The sequence below is a fragment of the Nipponia nippon genome, unplaced genomic scaffold, assembly GCF_047370975.1.
Source record: "Nipponia nippon isolate SJK-2023a ecotype South Korea unplaced genomic scaffold, ASM4737097v1 scaffold_2, whole genome shotgun sequence".
In the NCBI taxonomy this organism is placed as follows: Eukaryota; Metazoa; Chordata; class Aves; order Pelecaniformes; family Threskiornithidae; genus Nipponia; species Nipponia nippon.
In genome coordinates, this window is record NW_028262336.1 from 107,971,450 (window position 1) to 107,998,983 (window position 27,534).

The following is a 27,534-nucleotide window of genomic DNA, read 5'->3' on the forward strand; positions in this document are numbered from 1 at the left end:
TGGCTGGAAACCCTGCCCCAGGGTTTCATTAAACACCCACCCCCTGCAGTGCTTCTGTCCTGGGTGGGACAGAGAAGTTCAGGGAGCCTCACTGTGCTCTCACTTCAGTTGTTGCAAATGCTAAATAGCTTGAGCCTTGGCGTAACCAAGTTAAACAAAACTCAATTCTGTATATCCTTTTTCCTAAATTGTATCTGTTTCAGCCTGCACGGTCGTAGGCAACAGAAGCCTGTGCTGTGGCCTGTCGCTGGAGCTCAGAGAGGGGAAATGCCCCGGCAGGTCTGTTTGCAGGTGGTGCCAACTGACCACGGCACGTGGTCGTGTTGTGCTCTAGGGACAGTAGCATGTGTGGTGCCTTATTCTGGGATGTAACGCTCACTTCTTAGTTCACCCCGAGACTTAAAAATATAAATAAGTATGTCTTTCTATGTATATCTGTCTTTTTTTTAATTCCCAGCCCAGGAAAACTGCTCTGAAATCTGAAAGACGGGCTTTGCGTTTTTGGCTTGACCACTTGTCTTTGGACAGGATGGCTGTGGAGCGGGGTGGGAGCTGGGGTGGAGTGCCGTGTCCCTCCCGGGGTCGCACAGGCTTCGCAGCACAAGTGGGAGTGGGAAGCAGAAAATACTTTGGTTTTGTCTGTTTTAATTCCTTGTGCTAAGCCTAGGTAAAATGCTGAAGGAGACATTTTGCCATGTAAAAAGGTGGAAAGTGGGAAGATTCATTTGTTGAAATGTAACAGGGCTGTAGCAGTGTACCTGTGCAGTGATGCTGTTTCAGGAGGTGTCCTGGTCCAGGTAATAATGGCAGCATCTTTCTTGCAGGCCTGAACACAAAGATGGAGTGTCAGAAAATTGTCAATTTTGGAAACCAGCTTCTTCGCCGGAAAAATGTGGACTGTACTCGAGAACACAGTCAACTCTCACGATGCCTCAACACATTTGACTTAGTGGCTCTGGGTGTAGGCAGCACTTTGGGTGCAGGTGTCTATGTATTGGCTGGAGCTGTGGCACGGGAAAACGCGGGACCTGCCATTGTTATCTCCTTCTTGATTGCCGCCTTGGCTTCAGTGCTGGCTGGACTCTGCTACGCAGAATTTGGTGCTCGAGTTCCTAAGACAGGATCAGCTTATCTGTACAGCTACGTGACTGTGGGCGAGCTGTGGGCCTTCATCACAGGGTGGAATTTAATCCTCTCCTATGTTATCGGTAAGTACGGTGGTTGCGCTGCGAGACCCTAGCTTTAGTGCAGGATTGCAGCCTAGCTTGTAAGATCAGCCTTGTTTGGGCGCCTGCATTCTTGTTACAAAATAGACGCTGCACTCTTGCACTCACCGAGGATTTCAGGACTCATCTGCAGGGTGCGTTGTTGGTGGCTCCTGTCAGTCGGCGAGGTGAGTGGTGTGCTTTGGGCTGAGGGTTTGTCCTGAAGCCAGATTATTGCTGCTGCGACTTCCTCTGAATCTCCACGTCATCCCTTTGGTATCCCCTGGCTGCTGCACACTTGCCAGGGAGAAAACGCATGTACTCTCTGCTGAGAAAGAAGCTGCTGATGGAAGGATGCTTTCACACAGCATCATCTGTACCCCCGATGATCAAGGATTAATTTCTGGTCCCTTTGAGACCTGTTTAAAGTATCTGGAGATCAGAGTTTTGTCTTGTGAATGGCTGCAGGATTAAGCTTAGGGTGATCTGCAGGTTCACAGTCTCTGAAACATCCAAACCAAATCCCTTCTAAACCCTTGCCTCCCACTTGGAGAGGCCTTGGATCAAGCTCAGAGCATGCAGCGTACAACTCAGCTGATACGTTAAAACTAAGCCACACTTCGCTAATTGAGGATTTGTGTCTTTTCAAGCACATTCTGGGCATGCTGCTTGTCATCATGCCTGTAATTAAGGCTGCAACCAACTTGCCAGTTGAGAGCCAAGACTTACTAGTTAAAATGAAAACCAATGTTATGCTAAATTATTAAAGGAAGTTTTGGTTTTTTTTAAAATGCATTTTATGGGATGTGTAAGTGTTGCCTTGGAGATTAGTTCCCATGGTGTCGGGGAGGGTAAGATTATATCAAGAGCAATATAGTGACGTAGCAGCTGCTTGTCTGAGATCGTGCTGGCTCTGCTCTGTGTGCTACCTGAAACCTTTTCTTCCTCCTCCTTTTTTTTTTTTTGTTTTTTTAAATAAGAAATGAGAGGATGAAAAGCCAGAGTCAATTAAACTCATCTCCTTAGGAAATCTGAGTCCTGTGGTTCTTTTATGAATCAGGTTCACTGCAAGGAGGGGATAAAAATAGTCTTTAAAAAAACTAAGCATATAATTTCCTCCAGACTTCTAAAATGGACTCTGCTTAGGCTACACGTAGAAAAATTAAACAGATTTCTTGGTGATTTATCTTCTGTTCCAGAAAGGTAATGATAAATCGTCTCCTCCATGCTCCTCATCTAGTTAGTTATGTGGCCCTTCCCACCATGATACTGGACCGCCAAAATGACTGACAGAGCTGTGGATGCTGTCCCAAAACCTGATTCTGCAAATGCATGATGAAAAGATTTACGTGCTGAGCATTACACTTCCAGGATCTGGGCTGAGGCTGGTATTTCTGAGGTTTTTTTTTTTTGTCCTCTCATAATGGCTTTTGAACCACTGCCTCAATTTCTATTTCAGAGTTGGCTGCTCAGTATATTATCACAAGGCAGAAAATTCAGTAAAAAATAGGTAGATATTATCCATGAATTTGTTCGAACACAACTTCGCTACTTTTAATTCAGTCCTGTGACAGTTGCATGTTTGCAACTGGTTTCCTCATAATTTGGGAGGAAGGATGGCTAAGCAGGAAAAAGAGCTGGGGGAGGATGTGAGCTATAGCACGTCTCTTTATCTTACCCAGCCTTTCTCCTGATGTGAATTGTCCCCCTTGTGAGCAAGGACAACTCCCAGCAGCTTCAGGGGGTGTGGAGGAGAAAGATATGTTGGTAGGCAGATCCTGCAGTTCAGAACCGGGGGCTGAGAGGGGCAGAAAGCCAATTTTTTTCTCAGTCATGCTGCAGAAAATGTCAAGCAGTGCCACTGAAACCAAGTGGGGCTCAGCCCATTTGGTGTTTTCACGCTGAGGTTCTCAGACATCTGTTCAGAAGTATTGTGGAGGTGGAAAAAGAAATCCTGGGGTCCCAGGATGGGTGGCCAATAGCTTGTAATTATTTGAAGTGATTTGGCTTGAGGGAAGCCTGGTATGGGGTCTTGGAGGTGGGTGACGAGCAAAAATGGGCGTGCAACTGATTGGTAGTGGTCTAGACAGAAGGAAGAAGGTGTCCAGGACCAGGATCTGGTGTGAACTTTCTTCTGGGATGATGTGGGTTTGAGGAACCACGCCAGGTTGTGGGAAACATTTCAGGAACTGGAAGCTGGTGGGAGCTGGTAATACGATGAGTAACAGCATCCCTGGCGAGTAGCTGCTGCTGGGGTTTCCTGGGGCACATGGTGAGCTCCTAGCCTGTGCCTGTTCCCTCAGGGAGCCCTGCACCTGAGCTCAGCCGCTCTCCTGGGAGCCGTGTGCTGCGGGCAGGAGCCAGCTCAACCTGGCGAGGTTATGCTGACCCAGAACAAGTAAATCCGCCTGGATACAAGCAGAATGTCTTTGCACCGTGCTCACTAGCAACAATCAGATATTATCCAGGTGTCTGCGATGTTGGAAGAATGTCAGATTCTCCCCGCTCCCTCAAAGCTGTTGGTTACAGAGAGTTTAGGATAAATGCCTGATAGTTACATGGAACTGGCATCCAAGCAACTGGCATCTAATACAACACATGCAGGAGCTGGTTGTTCCTGTCTTAGAACATGAAATATTAGAGCCATGACAAAAAAAATAGCACTAAAGAAATAGTCTCTTCCCTCAAATCGTGCCAGAGTTAAGATGAAAAATTGTAATGTGGTATACAATAACTTTTGGAGTTTTTCAAGATTAATTTGATGGCACTGATATCCCACCTCTTTAAAAGAATTCACACTGTGCACTTTGCTGTCTCAGTGAACAGAAGAGTCTTGAAACAGGTCTGTTCTGCAGCTTATTTTTATAGTGTTGCAAAGCTGGATTGGGGCAGTGAGTGTTCCCAGCTTTGCTGCAGGTGCTGCCCACCGCTGCTCCAGAGGGATTCGCTGTAGGTGAGCACGGGCGTTGTTTGACACGATTGCAGGTGCCGGAGTTGGGACCTGAACAGCCGCCCATAGGTAAGTGTGTCAGGACAAACTGTGCTAGGTAGAAGGGGGCCCTGATGGTGTCCTCTGAGGAATTGCTCTGCAAACCGAAACCAAACCAGCCTCTTTTAACTAGGTAATTATGTACAGTATTAATTATATCATGCAATTAGATGCTGTTATATATAGTGTACTGTGTAAGACCCAAGCCTACTTATTTTACACAATGCTGTCACTGTCTGGTGGTAGCTCTTCATTGTTACTATTTCAGTTCTCTGAAATGACTCTTCTGGCCCAGACAATGTCCTGGACTTGGTCTTCCTGAGACCCCAGGTTCAGTCCTCACCCTGGCAAGCTGTGTGTGGTTTGGTGCTCTCGGGAACCACAGCAAACAGCAGCTGTGGAGGGGGAAGTCTAAGCATGTGCTGCAGGTAAGAGTCGTGCCGCTTGCTAGGATCATCACCAGCATCCTGCAATAGGCTGACTTATGCTCAGATAACCTATAAATTATATCTGAGTCTTTATCCCGCTCGGATGCTCTAGCACCAGAGGTTGGAGCGGACCTGCATGTTGCTGGAGTGCAGAGCTTACAGAGCTGGGCAAATGTCGTGGTCCAGGCTCTGGTGCTCCAGCATCGCACTGCCGGAGGCTGACTGTCTTCTGTAAGGTCCCTCTGCCTGGGCTGCAGTCACCTGGCCAGGGCTGCAGTCACCTGGCCAGGGCTGCCACGCGTATGAGAAGAGGCTCAGACCTCTCTTGTAGCAGAAATTATCAGGTTAGGGGGAAGTTCAGGCTGCTGGGGGCGTAAGGAAAAAGTCAGTCTAGGCTGTATCTCAAGGCAAAGTCAAGATTTACTATGAAGCCAAACCACTATAAGGCTTTTTTTTATCTTGTCAGCTGAGTAGGAGTCCAAGACCCACCACCTGTGTGTGTTACTATCAAAGCAGATGCCAGGCATGAATACAGGCCGTGGGCTGGATCTGCAGGGGAAAGGCTCCTCCCAGCACCTGGGAAGCACATGCAAGGTTGCTTTGAGGCCCTCCATGGCGAAAAGCCGTGCAAGGTGCCCCCTGTTTGGAACGTGTGCCAGCCACGAAGGGTGATCTGCATCCTTTCTGTCCTCTGGCAGGAACCTCGAGCGTGGCCAGAGCTTGGAGTGCAACGTTTGATGAAATCATAGGCCAGCATATTGAAAAATTTTGTGAAAAATACATGACAATGGATGCTCCCGGAGTGCTAGCAAAATACCCCGACATCTTCGCCGTGGTGATAATCATCATCCTAACAGGTAAAACCTTGGAGGGGTTTGTGAGTCGTGGACCTCCTCCTTCTGTAATTTCATTATTTGCTTTTGGAATAGGCACAAAGTCCTGATTTATTTTGGACAACATATCAAAAGACTCTTTCTTTGCTACAAGTGTTGGATTGACCTATATAGCTGCCATGGACTTAGCACAGGGCATAGCCTGCTTACAAGGTTTTTAATTAGAGGGCAGCATTCTTGATATTTTTTGAGCCACTTTTAAAACCTTCAATCAAATTTTATATAAGGAAGAAAAGAAAAGATGACTTGTTATCCTCAAATCAGGTATTGAAGTTTAATCCTTCCCTCCACAAATCCTGTTACACAAGAATTTCATTCTGTTGTGCTATCAACCTTGTTCCCCCTTTGATAATCTACCAGTTTTCAGTGCCTTGAGCCAGTAGCATGAGGAAAAAAATACGGGACTCAGTAAGAACCTCATGTACTACAGTTCTGGGTTTTTTTTAAAATATATATGTGCTTCAGTTTACAGCAATGAATTTAAGACTCCAGAGAAATAAATGTGTGATAAACAGTTAGGTCCTCTTTTTTTCTAAAAATGTGCCAAGGCTTTGATCAGAATTTGGAAAAGTTTTGAAAATTTGTAAAATTAAAATCCTTCTGAACTTTTACCTCTACTCCAACTGGATCTTGCAAAGCATTGGCAAATTTAGGCAAATTTAAAAAACTACGCTTCTTATGTACCCCTCTGTGGTTTTCAGAACACAGAAGCTGCTGTGTCACCCCAACAAAGTTATCCTGACATTTCCTACTCTGATCAGGATGGCTGTCTCACAGCATGAGCTGTGCTCCTGGGAACAGGCTTCATAAGCAAGGGATTCTTCGGCATCTAGGTTTGCATTTGGATCTAGGACTATATCGAGGACTGCTGAAGTCAATAGCAGTCCTTTGTTTTCAGGGCTACATCTGAATGGGAGAGAAGATTTTCCTCTTTGTTCATTTGTATATAATAGGAATTGCTCTAGTTTCAAATTAGAATCTGGTCTTTCACCTCAGATACAATTTACAAAATTTAGGACTCCTCATTTTAGCACTACAGAGGTGTAAAATTATACAGATTACCAATGGCTTTATTCCCCTGCATGGAGCAAATTCCCTGGATTTTAATAAAAAATGCAAACCATTCTTTTCTACAAAAACCTGCTGAATCAGCAGCTTTAGTCCCAAATATAAACACTACAAGTTTATTTTTGCTTACACCGTCTTGAGCTTCAGATTTCTACAAGGTACCTTACAAGTTTTCCTGGACAGGTATGCAGTTTTATCAAGCACTTCTCTGATGTGGCTGTCTCAGCTTATTTCCTATTTTAAAAGAAGGAAAGGTGAGTGCACAGGTTGCTCCCCTCTCCTTGAAGTGTCTTGGAGTAGCAGTAAGGACACCCTGTTGTGCTTCTCCCTCAGGCCCATGTGAAGTTTTTTACCGTCTCCCTCAGCCGCCACCTTAGATTTGGGTTAAAGGTTTGGCTTCTTGAAAGTCAGGCACCTGAAGAGCAAACACAAGTTACCAGAGCTTGTCATTCTGAGAAGCTGAGCTATGCCCCAGCAAGATGCTGGTTGCCAAAGCCTGTAAATGTGTTCTTCTTCAGATGGATGCTCTTAAGATCACAGGCTGAAATCCTGCTCTTGCTGAACTCACTGGCAAAGCTCCCACTGATTTAAATGGGAGCAGGATTCCCAAGATGCCACCTTCTTCTCTGTTTTCAGCACTAGAAGTAGCTGTCCTCCTGGATTTGGTCTGTGCTCGTATTTTCCCCTGCTTCTAAGGAAAGTTGAATGTTGTTCATAACTTCTGCATGTGGCCAAGACCTCTAAGGCAATGTTCCTTCATGAAAAACCACCTGGGGTGCTCTCTCTAGGTCTCTGGGTGGAGTTTGAGGCTGGGTCTAGGTGGCACAGCATAGAACCATGAGGTGACCAGACCTGGCGTTGAAAGCAGTGGGAGCAGCTTAGCTGTGTTAGCAAAGCAGTTTAGCAGGGGCATGTGCCAAATGGGCATGCTGGGTGGGAAGGGGCATCACCTCCCGCAGTAGTAATGTCTGGGCTGGAGTCCTCATCCTCTTTCTGGGTGAGTTAATCCTGACCTACCTGAGCTACTTGTCTTTGTGCAGAAATGAGGTGTGATAAGTTGGGCAGAGCACAGCATGACCAGAGCTGGGCTACCTCTGCAAGCCTGCAGTGCCTGCTGCTGGTGGCGAAGTACCTGACTGCCTATCTGCCATTTTTTCCCCAGGGCTTTTAATTTTTGGCGTGAAGGAATCTGCCCTGGTGAACAAAGTGTTCACTTGCATCAACATCCTCGTCCTCGGGTTCGTCATGGTCTCCGGCTTTGTGAAAGGGTCTGTTAAAAACTGGCAGCTGACCGAACAGGACATTTACAACATCAGCCACAGCATTTATGGAGCCAAGTAGGTTGGATCTTCTCAGCTCTGAAATTGATGCATTTTCAATGGCGAGTTTATAGGGGGGTCTGTGGAGTGATTTAGAAAACCAGCAAATGGGATGGCTCCCTGCTTTGCCAACGCCTTGGAGGCAAAGCTGGTTTCGGCGGGCATTTGCTGAAAGCAGGCTGTGCTGATGGGCTGAAACTGATAGCAGGTAAGCTGTGTCAACGTGCTTATGCAGGGCCACTGCAGAACTGACCGTTCCCAGCCTCATGACCAATACAGCATCCGAATTTGAGAGGAAAGAGCTTTTAGACAACCTCCTGCTCAGGGCTACACCAGGCTGGCTCTGGTGCCTGTATCAAGCTGTGACCAAGTATAGCTCTGTAGTTTCTTTGGACACTTGGGCAATATCCTTGAGGCACCGTTGTACCTTTTGGAGACCTTGTCCCAAATGCCTCAATAAAATGAAGGCGAGTTGCAGATTATTTTAAGGCATTGCAGCAAGCATATCATGAATCCATTTTTAATGACATTTTACTGCTTGGCCAAAATTCTGTCTTCCTGTACAAGATCAAAATTAAGGAGCTTATAAGGGTTACCAGTGATACAAGGCTGTTCATTTTTGCTTGAGACTGTACAACACACAATGAGAGCCTTTAAATAACTCCACATACATAACTCAGTCCTTGCTTGCTATCTAAACCCTTTATGCTGGTCTGCAAGGAAGCATAGTTTGGCAAAAACTGGAGAGATTCATAAATGTTACATGGGTCAAGTTTGGCTTGTTATACAAGCTACTTATTGAGCCTCTCTGCAAAATTCAGCCCGCTGCGAAAAAATTGCTTCTATAGGAAAGGTTCCCCCTCCTTCCCTACTGCTATTCCCATGCAAGGAGCAATTAGTGCAATAGCTTCAAAGTGTAACTGTAGCTCTTTGACCCATAGCACTTACTATTTTTGTAAAATCTGTCTGGGGTTTACTTTTACTTTGTCATTATTTCCAGAGTAATCCACATTTGGGTTGTGCCATTTCTGCAAATAACAGGCCAGTTTTCATCTAAGTCTCAACAGAGCTTCTACAAGAGAGTTCAGATGCTTACACCTGATAAGACTTGCAGAGTTGGGATTTACTTTAATTTAATTGCCTTAATTCACCTTTACAAAGGCTGAAAAAGTGACCTAAGTCACTTAAACTGAAGGGTATGTTGTACATGACTCAACAGAGGAACATGGATCTGAGGTCCTGATCCAGAGTGCACTGGGATCAGTAGGTGTCTGTCTGTTGATTTGAATGAACTTTGGATGAGGCTGAGCAAAGCATTTGGTGCGTCAGGGGTGCAGGCTCCTCTCCTCCCTCAGGGTCGCAAGCACGGTTTGGGTATCAACTTGGCACAGGGAATTTTGAAGTTGAGAATGGAGGATTGGGTGGATTTTAGACAGTCATGGAACCCTGTATTGCTCTCTGACGTCTACTCACCTACACTTTATCTGAGTCCATCTTGGGTGAGAAGTGGATAATTTACATTTTTCTCAGTCTTCAGTTTTCAGAATTATATGTTGTGCTTTTTCAAAAGCTTATGTTTGAATGAATATGTGTATCTACACATATGCAGTAATATTAGGAGAGGAATTTTAATATTCATGCTATTTTCTCCCTGTCTTTGCCAAGACATTTTTATCCGCCCCAGAAAACAGGTGGTGGGAACAAACCATGAACCATTTTTATTCTGTGCATTCCCCAGGCTGTTGCAGGCCAGTCCAAAGCTCAGCAGTGGGTAGGGCTTAGCATTTTTGCCTGGTATTTGTGTGCTGGCGTGTGAAAGGGAGAGCACGTTCCTTCAAACTCCAGCTGTGGGTTTTGTTATGAGCTATACGAATAGTTTTGTTACTCCCACCTAGGCAGGATGACTTCTAACCCAGTGCCGTGCCTTTTAGTCTAACAGAGGAAGAAAAGCTCTACGGTGTTGGAGGGTTTATGCCCTATGGATGGAAAGGAGTTCTCTCAGGGGCAGCCACGTGTTTTTATGCTTTCGTGGGATTTGACTGTATTGCTACTACAGGTAAGAGGGAAGATACCTTCATTCTGGTTATGAACCTGGTTGCTGGTAGATTGGCTTTCAGTAATGTTGCACAGCACAGATAATGAGTAATGCAGGGCACTGCATTCATCATCCCTCTGAACCTCAGCCCAAAATATACTTTTGGCTCAGCTGCTCCTAATACTCAAAGTGCTGAGTATGTCTAAGTCCCTGGGTGCCCAAGTGTTGAATTCTAGCTGCTGTGGCAGGCAGCTAGACCGTATAACCCACAAAATGAGCTTTCTCCCTTCTTTGCCTGCACGGCCCACTCCCATGGTTGGTCACTGATAACACTGAACCAGGTCAGACTCCACAGAAAACACAGCCAGCTTTACCAGTTAGGCAAACAGGGAAGGCCCAGGTTCAGATGCTTTGTACGGCTGGTGAAGTTTGAACCTCTAACTCCAGATGATGCTTTAATCAACAGGTTAGTCTGGAGTAGGGTTCTTAAGTGCCTTCAGCTGAAGATGCTGCACTGGCTTGGAATATTTAAAGAGCCAGAGAAACAGGGTGTCATCTGCAGCCTAAAACTGTGGCTCAAAATATAGGGGGAGTTTTTATCTCCAAAGGTTCAGAGATCTTATTCTGAGAGAGAAACCATCAGCATTGTCATGTTTCTCCTGTCTAAGAAGAATCTCAGTTCCCTGGAGAAAGGAAGGGTTATCCTTAATTTCACATTTGGCAAGAACTGAGTTGCTTCAAAGCTGGAGCAGAGGGAGGAAGAGATCATCACAAAAACAGATAAAGGAGTACTGCGTCTTGTTCCAAGGATTTTGAGAAGTGCTGGCTCCATTACTCCAGCCAGCTCTAGGGCCTCACCTCGGAGGAGAAACACATTCATCTACCTTTGACTTACAGGTGTATGGGTCTCTGCTTATTGGTTCATCCTCCTGAAATGCCAAACCTCAGGAGCTCTTGCTTTCAGAGAAGAGCAGCTCTGGAGGACAGGGAAGGCTCAAAGCTGTTTCTTAATTAATCAGTGCCTGAATTTTGATGATTTTTTTGTTTTACACATTCGGCCCAACTTGGTTGTCAAAAAAATTCTGTAAAAACTAGAGGGAGTCCCTTTTTTAAGAGGGATTTTCGAAGATCCATATGATTTCCAGGTGCTGTGCAAAGTCTGCATTTCCCTGGAACTGGGCACCTATGGTGCTGTGTTCACTGTGTAGTAGTTCTGGTGGAGATGCTAACTGAAATGCTCACCCAAGGATCTGCCTGACAACTGCACAATAATTTCTTGTCCCATCACTTGTGATCATTGAACTGTTCTTGGGGCTGCACCATCAGTGGGATAGCAGGATTAATTGGAGGTAAAAATAACTCTTTTTGGGGAGAGGACTGCTTTTAATCCGGATCGTTTCTGTGCTTGAGTTCACAAGGCCTCCACAAATGTTTATGTCAGAAGGAGTGACAGGAGCAGCAGATGTGGGAGCAACAGGCTGGGGCAGGCTATGGCAGCATGCAGCTCCACATACAGTCAAACAGCACCTCGCTGCCCACGGAGCCCTTGAAAGCCCCAGTCAGCATGCCCGAGGTTGGCATGAAGTCTTGCTCGTCATTTAGCTGATATTTCTATTTCTTTCTTCTAGGCGAGGAGGTAAAAAACCCTCAGAAGGCTATTCCTATTGGCATCGTGGCATCTCTGCTCATCTGCTTCGTGGCTTATTTTGGCGTGTCAGCTGCCCTGACACTCATGATGCCTTACTACCAGCTGGATACCAATAGCCCTTTACCCAATGCCTTTAAATATGTGCGGTGGGGTGGAGCCAATTACGCAGTGGCTGTCGGTTCCTTGTGTGCGCTTTCTACAAGGTGAGACACTGCTCTTCCTTTGTGCATCTCTCAAGGCAAACGTGTCTTCAGCTCCTTTAAAAAATGGTGCATGTCAGGGGTTTGCCTTCACTGTGTTCCCCTAGGTCAAGGGAGCTGAGACCAGGGATGAAATTCAGAGCTATTGACTTCAAAAGGGCCAGGATTTCACCCTGTGATAGATTTCAGGGATGCACATGACCAGTATCACTTCAGAAACTCCCATCTTAGCAGCAGACCCAGCAGGTGGATCTCTGGAATATAAATGGATTCAGTGACCAAGTCATGGAGGCAACTCTGAAGTGCAAGCATGGTTTGTCCACAAGACATCCTGGCCTCCTGGGTGGAGAGCAGACTTGTGTCAGGTAGTGCAGGGTGCATATTCTGGACCTTACCATATCCAGGGCCATCTGTCTGCAGGTCGCCTGCAGGACAGCCATCTGGATGGGAGGCAGGGCAGGCTGGAGGCAAACTATGTCATGTTCTTCTGCACTCTGGAGACGTATTGTTTCAGATCAACTTAGACATATTCACTTAGGTGAGCAACTCATAGAGGTTCATAGAAGTTACAGCTGTTTTGCTACCTGAAAGTCAGGCTATTTTCATGCCCCGTGGCTAAGTTTAGGTATACAAAATCTGAGAGCCCCACCTCAGTTGCCAGCTGTCAGCAACAGGAGTATGTAGAGGGAGCCCTTGAAGGAGAAGCTGAAGTGGACGAAAGCCACCTGTTCTGTGTTTGTACTGCCATAAACTTGCTTTCGTTTGTGTGCCTGTGCTCAGCAGGAGGTGATATAAGTAGATTATTCTCCCTTCTGTGTCTTTAGTCTCCTTGGCTCCATGTTTCCGATGCCTCGAATAATTTATGCTATGGCAGAAGATGGACTTCTCTTTAAATTTTTGGCTAAGGTCAACGAGAAGAGAAAAACTCCAGTAATTGCAACAGTGACATCAGGGGCCGTTGCAGGTAAGATCCAAAGACTTACACAAATGCGCAGAAAGGAGACATAAGCTCATCCTAGGGGCAGATAAGTCCGCCTGATGCTAGCCCGCTTATTAATCGGATGTATTGCACGACTTCCCAGAGCATGCCCTGGGTTTCCAGGGCATGCCCTGGAGGAGCTGGGTGAGCATGAATAGCTCGCTGTGTGCCTGTCCCTCTTTCTCAGAGCTCATTGCTGACATCCTGTCTCATGCCAAGAATTGCCTTCATCTGCTCCATAGGTGCTCTGCCGGCCTTAAAAATAATTAACCCCCTGCAAGGTGGCAGCCAGCGGTGCCTCAGCATCCTTGTGGCTGTTGGCCTGGCTTGGCTGAAGACACTGCACTGCCTGTGAGTAGCAGCTCGGCAGAAGACACCAGAGCAGCCGGAGACAGGCAGATGGCCCCTGCAGCACAGGCATTTGTTAATCAGTTAGTCACAGCTGGCAGCCATCCGTCCTCCCCTTCCCTCTCCCGGCCCCCAGGAATATGGGAATTAAACCTCCCAGACAGCAAGGATGAACGGCTTACCCTCTTCTTGTAGCCGCCCCCTTCCTCATGATGCCTAGCAAAGAGGAGAGCCTTGCTGCTTCCTCTTTACCTTCTGCTGCAAATGTGGGATGAGCCATCAGTGTGAGAACATGCCATGTTTGGTGGGGAGCTGGTGCTGAACTGCCACTGTGGACTCTGAGCTCCTGTGAAATGGCTCAGCTCCTGCCGCTGGGACACATGGAGCCTCCTCACAGCTGCTTCTCTGGCACCTTCCTCTGGCACCTGGCGGCCTCGGGTCCAGACTGGGGAAAAAAGAGCCAGATAAAGTAAAAAAAATGTGCTTTGCAGTCCCTTCAGGTCTCCTCAGAGTGGTCTGTAGCACCTAGGACCAAAGTGCTTATGAAGCTGCAGGGACAGCTGAGCTTAAAGATTGGGTTGGTTGTTGGACTCCAGGCGGTGCAGTGAGGACAGGCTGGGCCAGGCTCAGCTCTGAGGTCCCTGCGCTCTCATACGACCGTTGGCGTCATCTGAATGTCTGACTGATCGTCTGTCCTCCACTTACTTGCTTCTCCTTCTGAAGGCCTTTATACGAAGGTCTGTACAACCAGGGGTTGCCTGGTGAGGGTGTGTAAGCAGGGTAATCCCTAAGGGGTGGCAGTCTATACCTTTTTCTGGAAACCCCCATGACGAGGCATGCTAACTCAGGATGAACTCCTTGGTGCTTGGTCCCGTTGTGCGCACAAGCCTGGTTTTGCCCCAGCTGAGCTGAGACACTGGAGCGAGATGCTGCCCATCCTCTGTTCCCTCCAGCTACTTTCAGGAGATAATTGTGGCCTTAGGGGTGCTGCAGCTGTGCTGGGGGACTCTGGCAATGAGGCTGTGGCTTAAACACCTGCTCATTGCTGGTAGCTGGGTGAATATACCTATGTGAGACACAGCTGGCATTTGCTGTAGTAAATGATTCCTCTGGTTCCAGCTACTGAGGCTGTGCTGGGACAGCCTGTGAGGCTCGGGGTATTCATGTGCCAAGTCCTGCCTCTCCCTATCTCAGGACAGCTCGAGCTCCACAGCTGAGTCCTGAGCAACAGTCACACGTGTGCTGCATCATCGTTAACACTCCTGAGATGTGCAGGTTATGCTGTGTTACTGATTTTTCTTCCCTCTCTCACCTTCCCCTCCTCCTACAGCTGTTATGGCCTTTCTCTTCGACTTGAAAGATCTTGTGGATCTCATGTCCATCGGGACACTCCTGGCTTACTCCTTGGTAGCAGCTTGCGTGTTGGTGCTGAGGTATGGATGTAGAAAACAGCCTTTATTGTGCCACACAGACAGAAATCCACACAGCGATCAGATGCCCTCAGAGTTTCCATAGACCCAGTAAAACCATGAACATCTCCAGCTATAAGCATGTGTAGAACTTGTTTCTTTAAGCTCATGGGGGATTGTGCTAGTTGGATCTGCAAGGGGGTCCTCTGAACTTGGTTAACCCTTGGTCCATGCCACTCCTGCTGCGGTCAACCCTGAATGCCCTGGGAGATATGCCAGTGCTTAGGGATGAGGGATGTGTGGTCCTGGATGCTTGCATCATCATCACTCCTGTTCCCACTGCCAATACAGTTTCAGGTCGGGGTCAGTCTCTTCTCCCAAGTAACAAATGATAGGACAAGAGGAAATGGCCTCAAGTTGCATCAGGGGAAGTTTAGGCTGAATATTAGGAAAAACTTCTTCACTGAAAGAGTAGTCAGGCACTGGACCAGGCTGCCCAGGGAAGTGGTTGAGTCCCCATCCCTGGAGGTATTTAAAAGACGTGTAGATGTGGTGCTTAGGGACATGGTTTAGTGGTGGACTTGGCAGCGCTAGGTTAACGGTTGGACTTGATGATCTTAAAGGTCTTTCCCAACCTTAACAATTCTATGATTCTACAGGTCATCTTACTTTTGAAAAGGGATTCAAGATAAAGTCTAGCAGCAGCAAAAACCTGAGCATGTGTTGCAGGATCTGTGCCTTAGTGCATGTCTTCTAGAAGTGCTGAGCTCCCATAGCTTCCCTAACCTAAGCTGAAAATTGAGTATCTTCATTGCTTGGCACCTCATGGGCAACAGCACTCTACCCATGAGGACTGCATTTTGAAGATCGTGTTACTGAAAAATACCTTTGTGTTCAATGACTTATTCAAAGTCTGGCGGAGTCTTTTTGCCTGCTCGCAACAAATGCATTGAACTAAGAACTGTCTTGCAGCAGGTGAAGGGCCAACACTGTACTGTAATACCATTGCTCTGTGCCTGTGCTGTCCACCCTGCCCCGTGAAAATCCTTGATGATTTTCCTTGCCCTTCTTACTTTTCCTCTGGTTTCCCGATCCCCTCTTCTCCATACAGCTGTAAATGGCTTCTTAATTTATTTTTGCAAGCTGCTGTACCCATTGTATGAAATTTTCCCCATTGTAGATTTGCAGAGCTGATAGCCTGTCTTGTAGCAGCCTGGGCAGTGATTTGGCTGCCCCGGTGGCTGCGTAATGAAGAAGCAGATGAACTGTTGCCAAAGGTGTAAGGTCCTGCCACTAATACCCTGCTGTGGCTGGAGCCAAGGATTTCACTGCATTTCTCAATTTGCAGTGTTTCACAAATGCCCTCTTTGCAAACACATCCCCACAGGAGCGATTTTAAGGTGTGCTTCAAAATGGCCCTTTCCTTTAGTCGGGCTTGTGGCTGAGAGTCATGGGCAAAACCTTCTGTGAAAGAGAGCTGAGGCTGGAAGAGTGTTTTTTCTTTATAGATCCACGTGGTTGTGCATCAGGGCCCTGTTGAATGAGGTGCTGTCCACACACGCAACAAAAAATTACCATTCTTCATTCACCTCTTCCTTCCCTATGTGGCAGCAGACAAGCCAGCAGAAGAGACTGGGATGGAGGAGGATGGGGCACCAGGAATGTTGCCACAGGGTGCAATCAGCAGCTGCCGGGGTGCAATATCTGCTGAGCTGTTAGCTCAGCCACCTCCATGCCAAAATGCAAAAGCTGAATTGCCACAGATAACAGCCCTGTTACGACCGTCTGCCTGTCCCTCTGCCGCTTCCTTCTCTGGTCCTCACTGCTATCACACCATCGTGTTTTGGTGACACAGATGGTAGGGTTTATGAAAGAGAGCACCGTCCAGTTTAAAACACTGACATTACAACCAAGCTGTAGGTGATGATAGTTGACCATATTTGCTTGCGTTATGACGACATTATTCCTCGGATTTCCCCCTGAAACAGAAGGGTGTAGATGTTATGCATGCCTGTTCTGGTGCCATAGTGAACTAGGGCGCAGCCATGGCTATCTGTGTGACTTGTAAACGTACAGCACCCTGCATGAAACCAATATGCTCTTTGCCTTCTTACCATTTTCCTAGGTATCAGCCGGAGCAGCCTAATTTGGCATACCAGATGGCTAGGACAACAGAGGAGACGGATAACAACGAGTCTGTGAGCACCAGTGAGTCGCAGACTGGATTTCTGCCAGAGGAAGAGGAGAAATGTTCCCTCAAAGCCATACTGTGTCCCCCAAATGCGGACCCTTCCAAGTTCTCTGGCTCGGTGGTGAACATCTCAACCTTCATCATTGGTAAGCACTGGGCAGTGAGCCAACTGGTAGGTCCTTGTACTCACCATGGTGGGAAAGCTCACCTCCTGGCTGTAATTTTGATGAGCTCTTGCAATGGCCAAAATAACTGAAGATCTACAGATTAAATTTATGACTTGAAAAGAAATCCACAGATTGTGGGGGGAAGTGTATAGGGGGAAGGGCATATTTCTTAGTTAGCTTTTTCATGTGTTGCTGTTTTGTTTGCCGAGCTTTCAGATTCCGCTTCGCCTGCTTGTGGATTGTTTTTTTTTTTTTTTTTTCAGTTCCTAAAAAAAGACTTGGTAAGCTTTTGGTGTCTGTTCGCAGGTTTCCTTATCGTGGTTAGCTGTATCCTGACTGCCCTTGAGCCAAGCATTCTGATAAAGGCTGTATGGATTATTGCTGCCATCCTTGTTCTTGTTGTCAGCTTCATTATATGGAAGCAGCCTGAAAGCAAAACCAAGCTCTCCTTTAAGGTGAGTGTCCTGGGAGGTGTACCTAGAAAAGAGCAGTTTGGGAGCTGGTTGGAGGAGGAAGTGCGTGTTGGCCTGTATCAGAAGGAGGGACTTGGCCAAATGGACGTGCACGGAAGATAGGCGTGATGTGAACTTTTCCATGCAGGGCTGCCAATAGAGCTGATGGTTTGAGCTCTCCAGCTAGCGTGGCTGTAACCTCTCATAGTCTGCACTTAGTGCATAAAGAGATGTCCTACCAGAGCTGAGCTCAGCCTCTGAGTGTGGTTTCCTCTTGGGGTCTAACCTCAAATGTCAGTGTAGGTGCTGTCCTGCAGAATGCATGTCAGAAGCAGTGTCATGGCAAGCCTGCTGCCCAGCAGGGCAGAAGCAGATTTGGCACAGAAAGAAGGACTGAAGGGGTTAGCTGAGAGGTTGGAGGAGGAAATCAGGAGGGGAAGCGACACATGGTCAGGTCAGAGGTGACAGTAGAGGACTTTGAAGGAAATGTAAATGGCACCGGAGTCCAGGAGAAGCTGGGACGGCAGAACCTGGTGCAGAGACATGGCCAGAAGGGAATGGCAGGACAGTGCTTGTGAAAGCAGATGGTTATAGGATATGGAAGAGACGGAGACCAGAGGAAAAAAGGGCATGGTTTTGAAGGGACACATCAGATTGTGGATACAGAAGGTGAGAGAACCCAAGAACCGAGCTTTGGTATGAGGATCAAAGAGGTACTCGCTAAATGGCTCTAAGAAAGTGCACTTTCATGTCCTACTTAGTCTCCCCATGGAGACTAAGGGATGACCATTCTCTCTTTAACAGCTTTAAGTATGAGGAACTGTCATTTTCCTGCTCTGTCGAAGCACACCATCCTTTCTATATTCAACAAATACTGGGATGACTTTTTTTTCCCCCAGTATAATCCTGCAAGTCATGTTTTATCATATTGATTTCAGGCTGTTTCCCCAATTTATTAAATTAGCTTTGGATTTTAATCCCATCCTCCAAACTGCTCTCATTTTGACTGCTCTTCAATTAGAGGTTTTCAGTAAATTCTCTGATTTTAATAACTTAATCCAACCAGAGTTGCCCAAGGTAGTGTTTGCAGCTCATCTTGGGGTTGTGGTCCCAGAAGTGGAAACAGAAATGGCCAGGAGCAGAAAACTTAGGAACTGTCTTCTAGACTGTATTTTCTGAACTTGCTTCTGAGGAGATCTCTCTGCTTTACACTCACGATATTTTACCTCCTTTTTTTCCCCTCAGCCACTACCCTGTCCAAGAAAAAAAAATTAGACCTGTCACTGCTAAATCCGTAATGCCTGTTTCTTATCTCCTTGTTGTCCTTTAGACACTTACAACCTAACTGTCTAGTGATTTTTCTCCAAAGTCTCTCTGGGAATCCAAGGCTGACTGGTTTGTTCCCCAGTTGTTTTTCTGTATTTCTTTTTAATAGGTAATTTGTCTCCCTTCTCCAGTCTTTAGAGACCTTACCGGTCTACCAAGAGCTCTCCGAGATGCCTATTAATAGTTCAGAGACCACTTCTGCAATCTCTGGGTACATAACTCACCCCCCTAGCGAAATCTCATTTGTTCCTACTGACTTGACAAAGCCTAATTTAGAAAAATATTCTTCCGTTTTCTAATTTGTGTGCCCATCCCCTTTCTCTAATGTTGTGAACAGCTGCTCATCATAATTTTTTTTTTTTTTGGTGAAGCTTAAATCAAGAAAGGCCTACAACATTTCAGCCTGTTTCTTTTTATAAATCTCCTTTTTCCTTAGGAGTGAAGTTCACTTTCCTCTTGGTTTCACCATATTCACAAACCTTTCTACTGTTACAATTTGTCCTTTCTGATTTTGTCTTTACATGCCTGTGCTATTTCTTTATATTCTGATTTTTGCATTTTGGCTTTACTGTCTCATTCTTCTTTGTAGCTCAGATCATTAAGGCATTCTTGGTACAGCTGCACTCCTCTCTTAGAATATTTCCTCTTTTTCTTCTGCTCTGGGATGATTTGCTCTATATTGCTCAATTGCCTTGGTACCTGCTGGACAAAGTTCTTCAGGTCCCTCCTGGCCTTCTCCTTACCTGCTTCTCCTGATCTTCAGTAGGTACCTGTAATGATCCAGTCCTTGGTTTTCCTCTTCTCTCCTTCCCCCCCCAAGTATTTAGTATTGCTGCTAAAATTTGCCTCTTGCCACCTTCCAGACCACAAAACAAGGACATCCATTCTTAAAACAGGTGAACAGCATTGTTCAAATCCCTCTGCCACGGTGGATCGATGTCCTCCATTTTGGTCTAACCTTGCCTTTTCTCAGATCTGGCAGCTGAAGAGTTGGTAACAGCCGTCACTTCCCGTTTACAAGGAATGCGATGTTCCTGCCGGCCCGTTGATCTGCCCTGTGGATGTAATGTATCCCTCTTTCTTTTTCAGGTACCTCTTTTGCCCCTTCTTCCTGTTGTGAGTATTTTTGTGAATGTTTACCTCATGATGCAGCTAGACCTAGGCACATGGATACGGTTTGCAGTCTGGATGCTCATAGGTGAGTTTGAGACGGTAAAAAGTTCTGTGTTCAAAGTTACTAGATTTTGTTAACTATAAATTTATTGTAGCATTCCAGGGAGAGATCCTGCACTCTCATCATCCTTTGGCAACCTCGGTGACTTAACTGAAGCCATTTAGGCAGTACGTCTCAAGCCTTGTTTTAAATTTGAGGGCCATGAAACCTTTGTGAGGAGAAAACAACAATCCGTCAACCATCTTATGGGTTCTCTTGCCAACAAGAAACAATACAGCGCGTCTTGTTGGTTGGCCTTGAACTGCAGTCTGGGTGGTGGGGCTTGTGCTTCTGGAGCTGAAGGAGCTGAGATCCATCTCAGGATGCTCCCAGTAGCCATGTGGAGAAGGCTGAATTGCCCAGGGAATGTGTTATAATGAAAACTATTAAGATTAGCATCAGTTGCAGATGTACTTTACTGGGATGGATGCTGTAGGCACACAAACGGAGAGAGAAAGCTCTCTGCAGAATGGACTGCAATGAACTCACTGAAAAGCCTAAGAGGTTTATTCTATAATCAGCCCCGCATTGGGGGCCTGGATAGATTGTTTTTTAAAGACTGATGCCTGCGTTAATGGCTTTTTCCTAAGGAAGGTAGTGGCAGTCTGCTAGAAGCAAGCCATCAGGATGGCTGGACTTACCCCTGGTGTAACCTGTGTTGGTCGGCATGAGTAGTGGTTTCTGTTTCCTTACAGAGCTAACAGTGCCCTCTCCCCTTGGCTTCCGCAGGCTTTATCATCTACTTTACTTATGGAATATGGCACAGCGTGGAGGCCACCTACACGGCCTCAGCAGATGCGGAGAGAAACACGGACGCTGGTTTGGACAGCTGTAAATGACGGCATGTTTGGTTTACGGGCAATTGGGGAATCGCCGCAGTGAAGGAAGCTTTGTGGTGGGGATCCTCAATCAGGTGTAACCTGGTTCATCAGTAAAGCAGGAATAAGGAAGTGTAATGCGGGACTCCCCAGCCCTGTTGCTGCAGCTTGCAGCTTGCCTAGTAGCACAGCTAAAGGGATCACAAGGAAGAAAGCTGCACCTCTGGTATACTCCCGGCAACACTGTCAGCTAATCTGGGGCTACGCGCTTCCCTTCCTCCCTCTCCTGGTGGTTTGTTTTTGGTTTTTTTTTCCCCTAGTGTGTAGAAAGAAAACTGCTTCTGTGTGCCAGTTAACCTTAAATGCTGCTATGAAACCAGACCTCACAAAGGTCTTTCTTTCAGTAGCCCTGGGAATTACCTCCCCACAGATACTCTACCTGATCATACATGGAGCAGATTTTGCAGTGCTACTGTCAGGCTTAGACCAGATCCATCCTTCACCCGATGTGAGCTGTACCCCACGTGTACGCACAAAAAAAGGCTCTCGCCAAACACCAGCTTTCACCTGGTTAAGAAAGCACCTGCAAGACTTGCATTCTTCAAAGTATCAGGTCTCATAGTTTTTGTTGCATTTAACTTTTTTTTAACTATGTACTCATATGCTTTAAAGCGCCCTGCTGCTGTGAAATGTTGGGAGGGTTTGTGGTCACTGCTTCTTGGGTTAATGGCCATTTGCCAGCGCGCAGGTAATGCCAGCAGATGTTTCTGCTGACTATACGCTCAGCAGAGGGATTGCCAGGTTTAGCCATAAAACTGTTGCAAGTACTTGAATGGCTTGAAAAGAACGGGTGTCTCCAAAGAGCCGTCCTACCTCTTCGCCTCGGAAATCCCCAGTGTTGCGGCTGCAGTGGTGGGGTGGCTAGCAGAAGGGAGCCCAGGTCCCTTCAAGCAGGGGCCTATTTTCCTCTCCCCACATCAGTTTTGTGTGCTGGCTGCGTGGCGTTAGCAAAGGATTTGGCTGTGAGACTTGGGTTTGGCGTCAGCAGGTGGAGTGCGTTTCTGCCCTGGGAAGGGGAAGCACAGGAAGATCTTCAGGGGCTTGAAGTTCATCTGTGAGCAGTGCCTGGTGTCTGCCCCTGACCAGGGGAGGGCCGTGGGGGTGTGCAGGGGCTCCTCGGTCCCAGCAGAACATACAGCCCAGAAAATACCGCTAAACTCTAGGGTCTGGTTTGCTGAGAGGAGCTTTCCCTTTGGGGCTGGAGATCATCTCCAGAGCCTGGCTGTTGTGAAGGCTGGGAAATTTGGAATTGAGACCAGGGCTTGTGTTTGGTTGGCAATGCCTTGGTTGTGCTGTAAGATGAAATTTTTTTTTAATTCTCTCTAATAGCTTTCCCCAGCCAAATTCACTACCCTAAAAAAAGGCTTGTTAAAGCATCAGGAAGGTAGGCCATGCCGATGTGTGCCACTGATTTAAATTCACGCTTCAGCTCGTACTGAAAAGCAAATCATAGAATCATGGAATGGTTTGGGTTGGAAGGGACCTTTGAAGATCATCTAGTCCAGCCTTCCCTGCCACAGGCAGGGACATCTTCAACTAGATCAGGTTGCTCAAAGCCCCATCCAACCTGACCTCAAACACTTCCAGGGATGGAGCATCCCAAATAGATACTGCAGAAATCCTCTCTCCTGACCTGAGTGGATGCTTTCCTAGGTGTCCTCCACATTACCGCCTCTGAACACCAGACAATCTTTAGTCTGTTTGTCAGCATGGCTCTCACTGATGAAGAGATGGGCTCTTGTCCCCATTGCTTAGTTGGAGAACTGAAGAACAGACCCCTGCATGCCTTCACCAGGGTCTCACCGGGCATCTGGTGCAGCAGAAAGGGGAGCAGACCATCTGCTGGATTACATGGCCAGACCATGGACCATCTCTCACAGGTTTCCAAGAGAGACTTCATATTTAATCTTGGTTTCCTTCTAGTACACTGGGAGGCTCTTCTTGCCAGGGCTGGAACTGGAGGGAGTGAAGGCAATGTGTTCATTGCCTCCCATGTGCATTTCAGGGTGCATTTTGAGTGCAGTTCCCCTCACAAAATGAAGCCCAAGTCAGTTCCAGTCGCTGGGTCTTGACAGTCTGCCAAGCCTTTGCCCCTCGTGCATATACAAAGTCTTACTCAAGCAGGGAGAGAAGAATATAGAAATTAAAAGCCACTAGGTTGAGGTCTATTTTGTTTAAACACAGGCAAGGTCAACACACTCCACAGCCTCCCGAAAAGCACTGAAGATGTGGTGGGAGGGGAAGAAGATGAAAACTCAAAGGGGAGCAAAGTTTCCTGTTGTACCAAAAATTTAAGGATGTTTTTCTCTACCTTGGGTACCAGCTTCTGAGCAATTAAGACATTCAGCAATGACCATTTGGAGGTCAGTTCTGACTGGAAGTGTGTTTCCAAAGAAAATTATTTAAAAATATGCAGATTTCTTGCTGTATGTAAATTTTTTTATAAATAGTAACTTATTTTTGTTGTCTACTGAGGGATCTGTTCTGGTATTTATATTCCATAACTTTGTTTCAGCTTTTGTGGCATATAATAGCAGCATGTAGAAGGGAAGGTCCTCATGGGTGTCATTGTTCTTCAGTTGCCTTTTCTCTGAGAAGATTCATAGGAAAACCTTTCTGTGTCACCAGATTTGGTATTTAAATGTGCCATTACCTGTACCAGGCCCAGAGCCACCCGCTGCAAATTTGCTAGTGGAGGTGAGGATCCTTAGCCCCATTTCCCACTCCTCCGTCATGACTTCTTCAACCCATCAGTTCCCTGGTGACGGGTGCTGCCATCTCTCTTGCTGTTTGTTGCTACTCACCAGATACAAGGAGGTGGAGGGAGCCTGCAGCCCTGCGCAGTGCCAGGGAAGCGTAGGTGTCTCCCTGGCTCTCTGCTTCCCGTGTGTCCAGCTGGACCTGGGGACCTCCTGGCCTCCTCTTCCCTGACTTGACCCAGGGAGTGGACTGGTGAGGAGGTGATGGGTTTGACACAGCTGCGTACTCCTGCCCCATCCCCTCCTGGCTGCATCCACCCCTTGCTTGTACGTTTTGTAAGCTGAAACGCAAATTTGACTGCCTCTTCCTAGGACAACATCAAGGACTTTGCTGAATGGGTGAGGGTTTTATTATTTTATTTTTTTTTACCATCTCCTCTGCCTCCCTGCTGATGTCTGCATGTAACATAGATCAAGCCAGGTATCTTTGAAGACATGCAACTGCTGCTATAACCTTGCTGTTGTGAATGATATGCTTTCATTCATTTGAGCTTTTCTTTGTAAATAGTTCAGGCATTATTTTATGACGAGAATATTTTGTACAGATGCAGAGCATTTTGTTGTATGAAGAGGTGGGAATGGAGAAGCGATGCCTTTGCTCAGCAGGAGAATAGATCCTTTCCTGCCAAAGCTGAGAGGTGTAGTAAAAATGGCCTGCCTGATCTTTTGGGGCAGGCTCTGGGCCAAAGGACTGACCTTGTATTTGGTTGCTCCCAGCCTGCTCGCCTGAGGGGAGCCCTCTGGGGAAGCTGCGGGAAGGGTCCTACCAACTGCCGGTGCGCAGCGGGAGGAGGTGGGCAGCACCAAGGCTGCAGCTTGCAGTTATATAGCAAATCCAGATACATAACCAGCCAGACAGCCTTTCTCAATGGAAAATTGCTGTCAAAACAGCTTCCCCCACCCGCCAAATTAATTGTTTTGTAAAAAAAGCTACTATATTTTGCTTATTTGCTTGCAACTTTCATTCTTTGGTCACTGAAAGTCATTACCGGCTGGGTTTTGGCTTCATTTCACCCTTGGGGTGGAGTTTGTCGCCGGTTTGGGCAGCGAGCGCCTGCGCTGGGTGTCGGGCAGCTCTGCAGCGTGAGGGGCTGCCCCCCTGCCCACCGCCCCCCCCCGGGCACCGGGGGGCTGGGGCGTGCTGCCGGCCAAGCGCTGCTGGCTGGGAGCCGGCTCTGCTGGGGCGCAGCGGGGGAGAGGGGGCTGCAGGGGGCCGCCCCGGTGAAAGCACTGCTGGTGCTGACGCCACGCATTGCTGTTTATTACCAGGGTTTTGGAAGGGCAGAGTTGTAGCTGGCGGTGCCTGCCATGGGCACGCTCACCCTTCATCCATCCTGGATGAAAACAAACTCCTATTCGTAGTGTACAGAGGGTGGCCGTCACTGCCTGCTGCCTCCATTCCTCCTTCCATTTCAGAGACCAGAAAGCAATGTGATGGGATATTATGTTTATATTTTGTAAAATCTGCTTCTTTAGTGATTGCATTTTATATGCTAATGAATTCCGGTGGGATTTTTTGAATTCCCCCCCCCAGAAGGCCACGTACACGTGAGCATTGCTGTCATCTGTCTGAATGAATGAATGGTGACAAGCAGGTCTGGCAGGCTGGAGGGGCTTTGAAGGGAGGAGGAGGAGGAGTGGTGTTGATTTTGGTGCAGCAGGCTCCCCCGCAGTCCCTCCCCTGCATGTGTGCCTCTCGACACCTTCCCCTTTCGAAGGAAGCCTCTTCCCTCTGGCAGTAAAAGCCTCTCTCTTTCTAAACCCTTGGATAACCTTGCGACATCCGCTGGGCTGGACTTCATGAGGAGGTTCCGTTTCTTCCTTCCCCTTATGGAAAAATTGCACTTGTTCAAGGCTAAATCTATAAGAACAGAGTGAACCGATGCTCACTGCCCTCACAGCCGCCTCCCCGTTCTGTGGGGCCGTCGGCCTGATTTGGGATGCCAGCGTGCCTGCGTCCCAACAGCGAGCTGGAGGCAAAGCTGCCTCGTCGGTGCCATCGGTTGCTCTGCCCACTGCCACCCACCTCGTGGTTTATCATGCATTTCCCACTCCAGCAGCGATGCCTCCGCCATAAACTCCCCCGGGCTGCCTTATGCTCTACTTTACGGTTGCAACTGGGGTCCCGTGGTGGAGTTCCCAGCTGGAAACCGGGCGATCCAGGAATGGCTCTGCTAGCAAGAGCCAGACCTCGATTTTTCTCAGGGTATTTGCTCCTGGCTCACGCTCCGAGATGCAAGGTTCGTCTGAGGCCTGGCAGGCTCCAGCCAGTGAGAGGCACCTCTCCCTCTCGATGCCGCGCGGGGCAGTAGTTTTGGCTGCGTGACTCGTGGTTTCGGGACAACGGTGGGAAGCAAAGGGTTCCCTTGCAGCACGTTGTGCCTTCCAGCTGTGCTGGGTGCAAGGAGCAGGAGGAGCTGCTGGCAGCCCGGAGGCGGTGTGCTAGCGAACCTAGTGCGGGTTTGGGTCATGTCAGTAGAGATTTTACTGACTGAAGCCATGGAAGAGTGTATATTTTTATTTTTTAATTATTAAGCAAACTGTAAATACCTTTCTGTTGTCTGTTTGATCGTCTATTTTCCTAATGATTTCTCAGAATTTCTTACAGGCATGATAAATAGTTTTAATGCTTGTTCTGCAAACAGATACTTTTTATCTTTTTTATCTTTGTTTTGGTTTAATTTTTTGGTTTTGTTTTTTACCATGTTCACGTAGCGATTAAAGCCTTAAGTTTTAAAATGTGAACCTTGCTCCCAGAGCGCAATGCAGGTGTGCGGCTACTTTTTATCCTGGCGACACTGTAAATACTTCTCCCCTGAATGATGCTTTTGGAATTTGGAAATTCACTTGTAATTATGTGGTACAGGACATAAGCTTTTCTCGATATCCAAATAAATGATGCCTATTGTTTACCATCATTTGCAAGCCTACCTCTGTTTTCCAGCTTGTTGCAATGTCTGCTGGCTGTCCCAGTCGCTGCAGGAGAGCACGCACTTTGAGAGCTGCTCGTGTTAACTCTGGCCCCGTCTCTTGGGTTTGCTGAGACCGGTGGGACAATACGTAATTCGGGGGATTTGCCCTGGGCTGGGGTCTGTGCTCAGCGCTGAGCAGCTTGTTGCTGCTGACATTGAGGTGCGTCTCTCCCTGTCTTGTAGTACCAGTTCAGGTATTAGCTGGGACTTCATGAACCTGCAGAGTTAGCCTAAAATTTACCCAGGTGGTGTAAATTTAGCTGGCATTGCAAAATTTGGTTGTCTCGGGAAATGAGGACTGTGGAATGAATGAGGAGTTCTGCTGGTGAGGTTTTCCAGGGTAGGGTCTGCGGGACAACACCGAAACCACCGGGCAGGAGGAGTCTCTCTGCCCCGCCACCGCCTGCACCATTTGCAGCCTGCTTCTGTGTCCCGCGATAAATGCGGCCATGGCCCCACGAACACTGCTTTCCTTGTCCTCTCAGCCCTGGTCCTTCCCACGGCTTCGTCTGTGCTAAGCGAGCCAGGGCCCTGGTGGGAAATCTTTCAGGAGGACGTTACCAGGCACATTCCTGAGGTGGGATGTGCCCTGGCCCCTTCCTAATCCTTATGGCAAAGCCTGAGGAACTGGGTGCCCTAAGTGGGAGGGCAGGGCGAGGGGAGGGGTGTTGAAACGTGGGTGACTGGCACGTTACAGAGCACACCTGTTTGCTGCTGTGCCTGAACCACCGGCAGAAACGTTCCCCTGACCGCGTGCTGAAGCATGACACCTTAATAAAAATAGTGCAGACCACGATCCCTGGTCTCCCGGCAGCCCCAGCCGTACGGGAAGCACCCTTAGAAAATGAATCCACGGGATTTTTGATCTGATCTGTAGCATGTGAACCATCGTCAGGTAACCCGACCGACCAGCCCCACTGCGGGGAGGCGAAGTGGCTGTCTAGCTTCGGTCTTTACTGTAATGGGGTAACTCTTTAATGGGGTTTTGCTTTGTTTTCCATTTATTCCAGTTTCTGTGTGCACAGACATACAGCAAACACTGCAGGACACGCTGG

General features: G+C 47.5%; 1 protein-coding gene across 1 annotated transcript in view; it reads left to right on the plus strand.

The window, feature by feature from the left end:
* Positions 1 to 26,419, plus strand: part of SLC7A1 (solute carrier family 7 member 1) — a 48,530-nt gene extending 22,111 nt beyond the window's left edge. The window contains exons 2-12 of the mRNA XM_087758312.1: positions 825 to 1,208; positions 5,321 to 5,479; positions 7,746 to 7,920; positions 9,834 to 9,958; positions 11,566 to 11,788; positions 12,610 to 12,749; positions 14,443 to 14,545; positions 16,647 to 16,858; positions 17,186 to 17,334; positions 19,747 to 19,855; positions 20,600 to 26,419. Of these exons, the coding sequence (XP_087614438.1) occupies positions 839 to 1,208; positions 5,321 to 5,479; positions 7,746 to 7,920; positions 9,834 to 9,958; positions 11,566 to 11,788; positions 12,610 to 12,749; positions 14,443 to 14,545; positions 16,647 to 16,858; positions 17,186 to 17,334; positions 19,747 to 19,855; positions 20,600 to 20,709 (1,875 nt within the window). The 5' untranslated portion in view covers positions 825 to 838 and the 3' untranslated portion in view covers positions 20,710 to 26,419. The remainder of the gene's footprint in view (positions 1 to 824; positions 1,209 to 5,320; positions 5,480 to 7,745; positions 7,921 to 9,833; positions 9,959 to 11,565; positions 11,789 to 12,609; positions 12,750 to 14,442; positions 14,546 to 16,646; positions 16,859 to 17,185; positions 17,335 to 19,746; positions 19,856 to 20,599) is intronic.
* Positions 26,420 to 27,534: the final 1,115 nt, after the last annotated feature.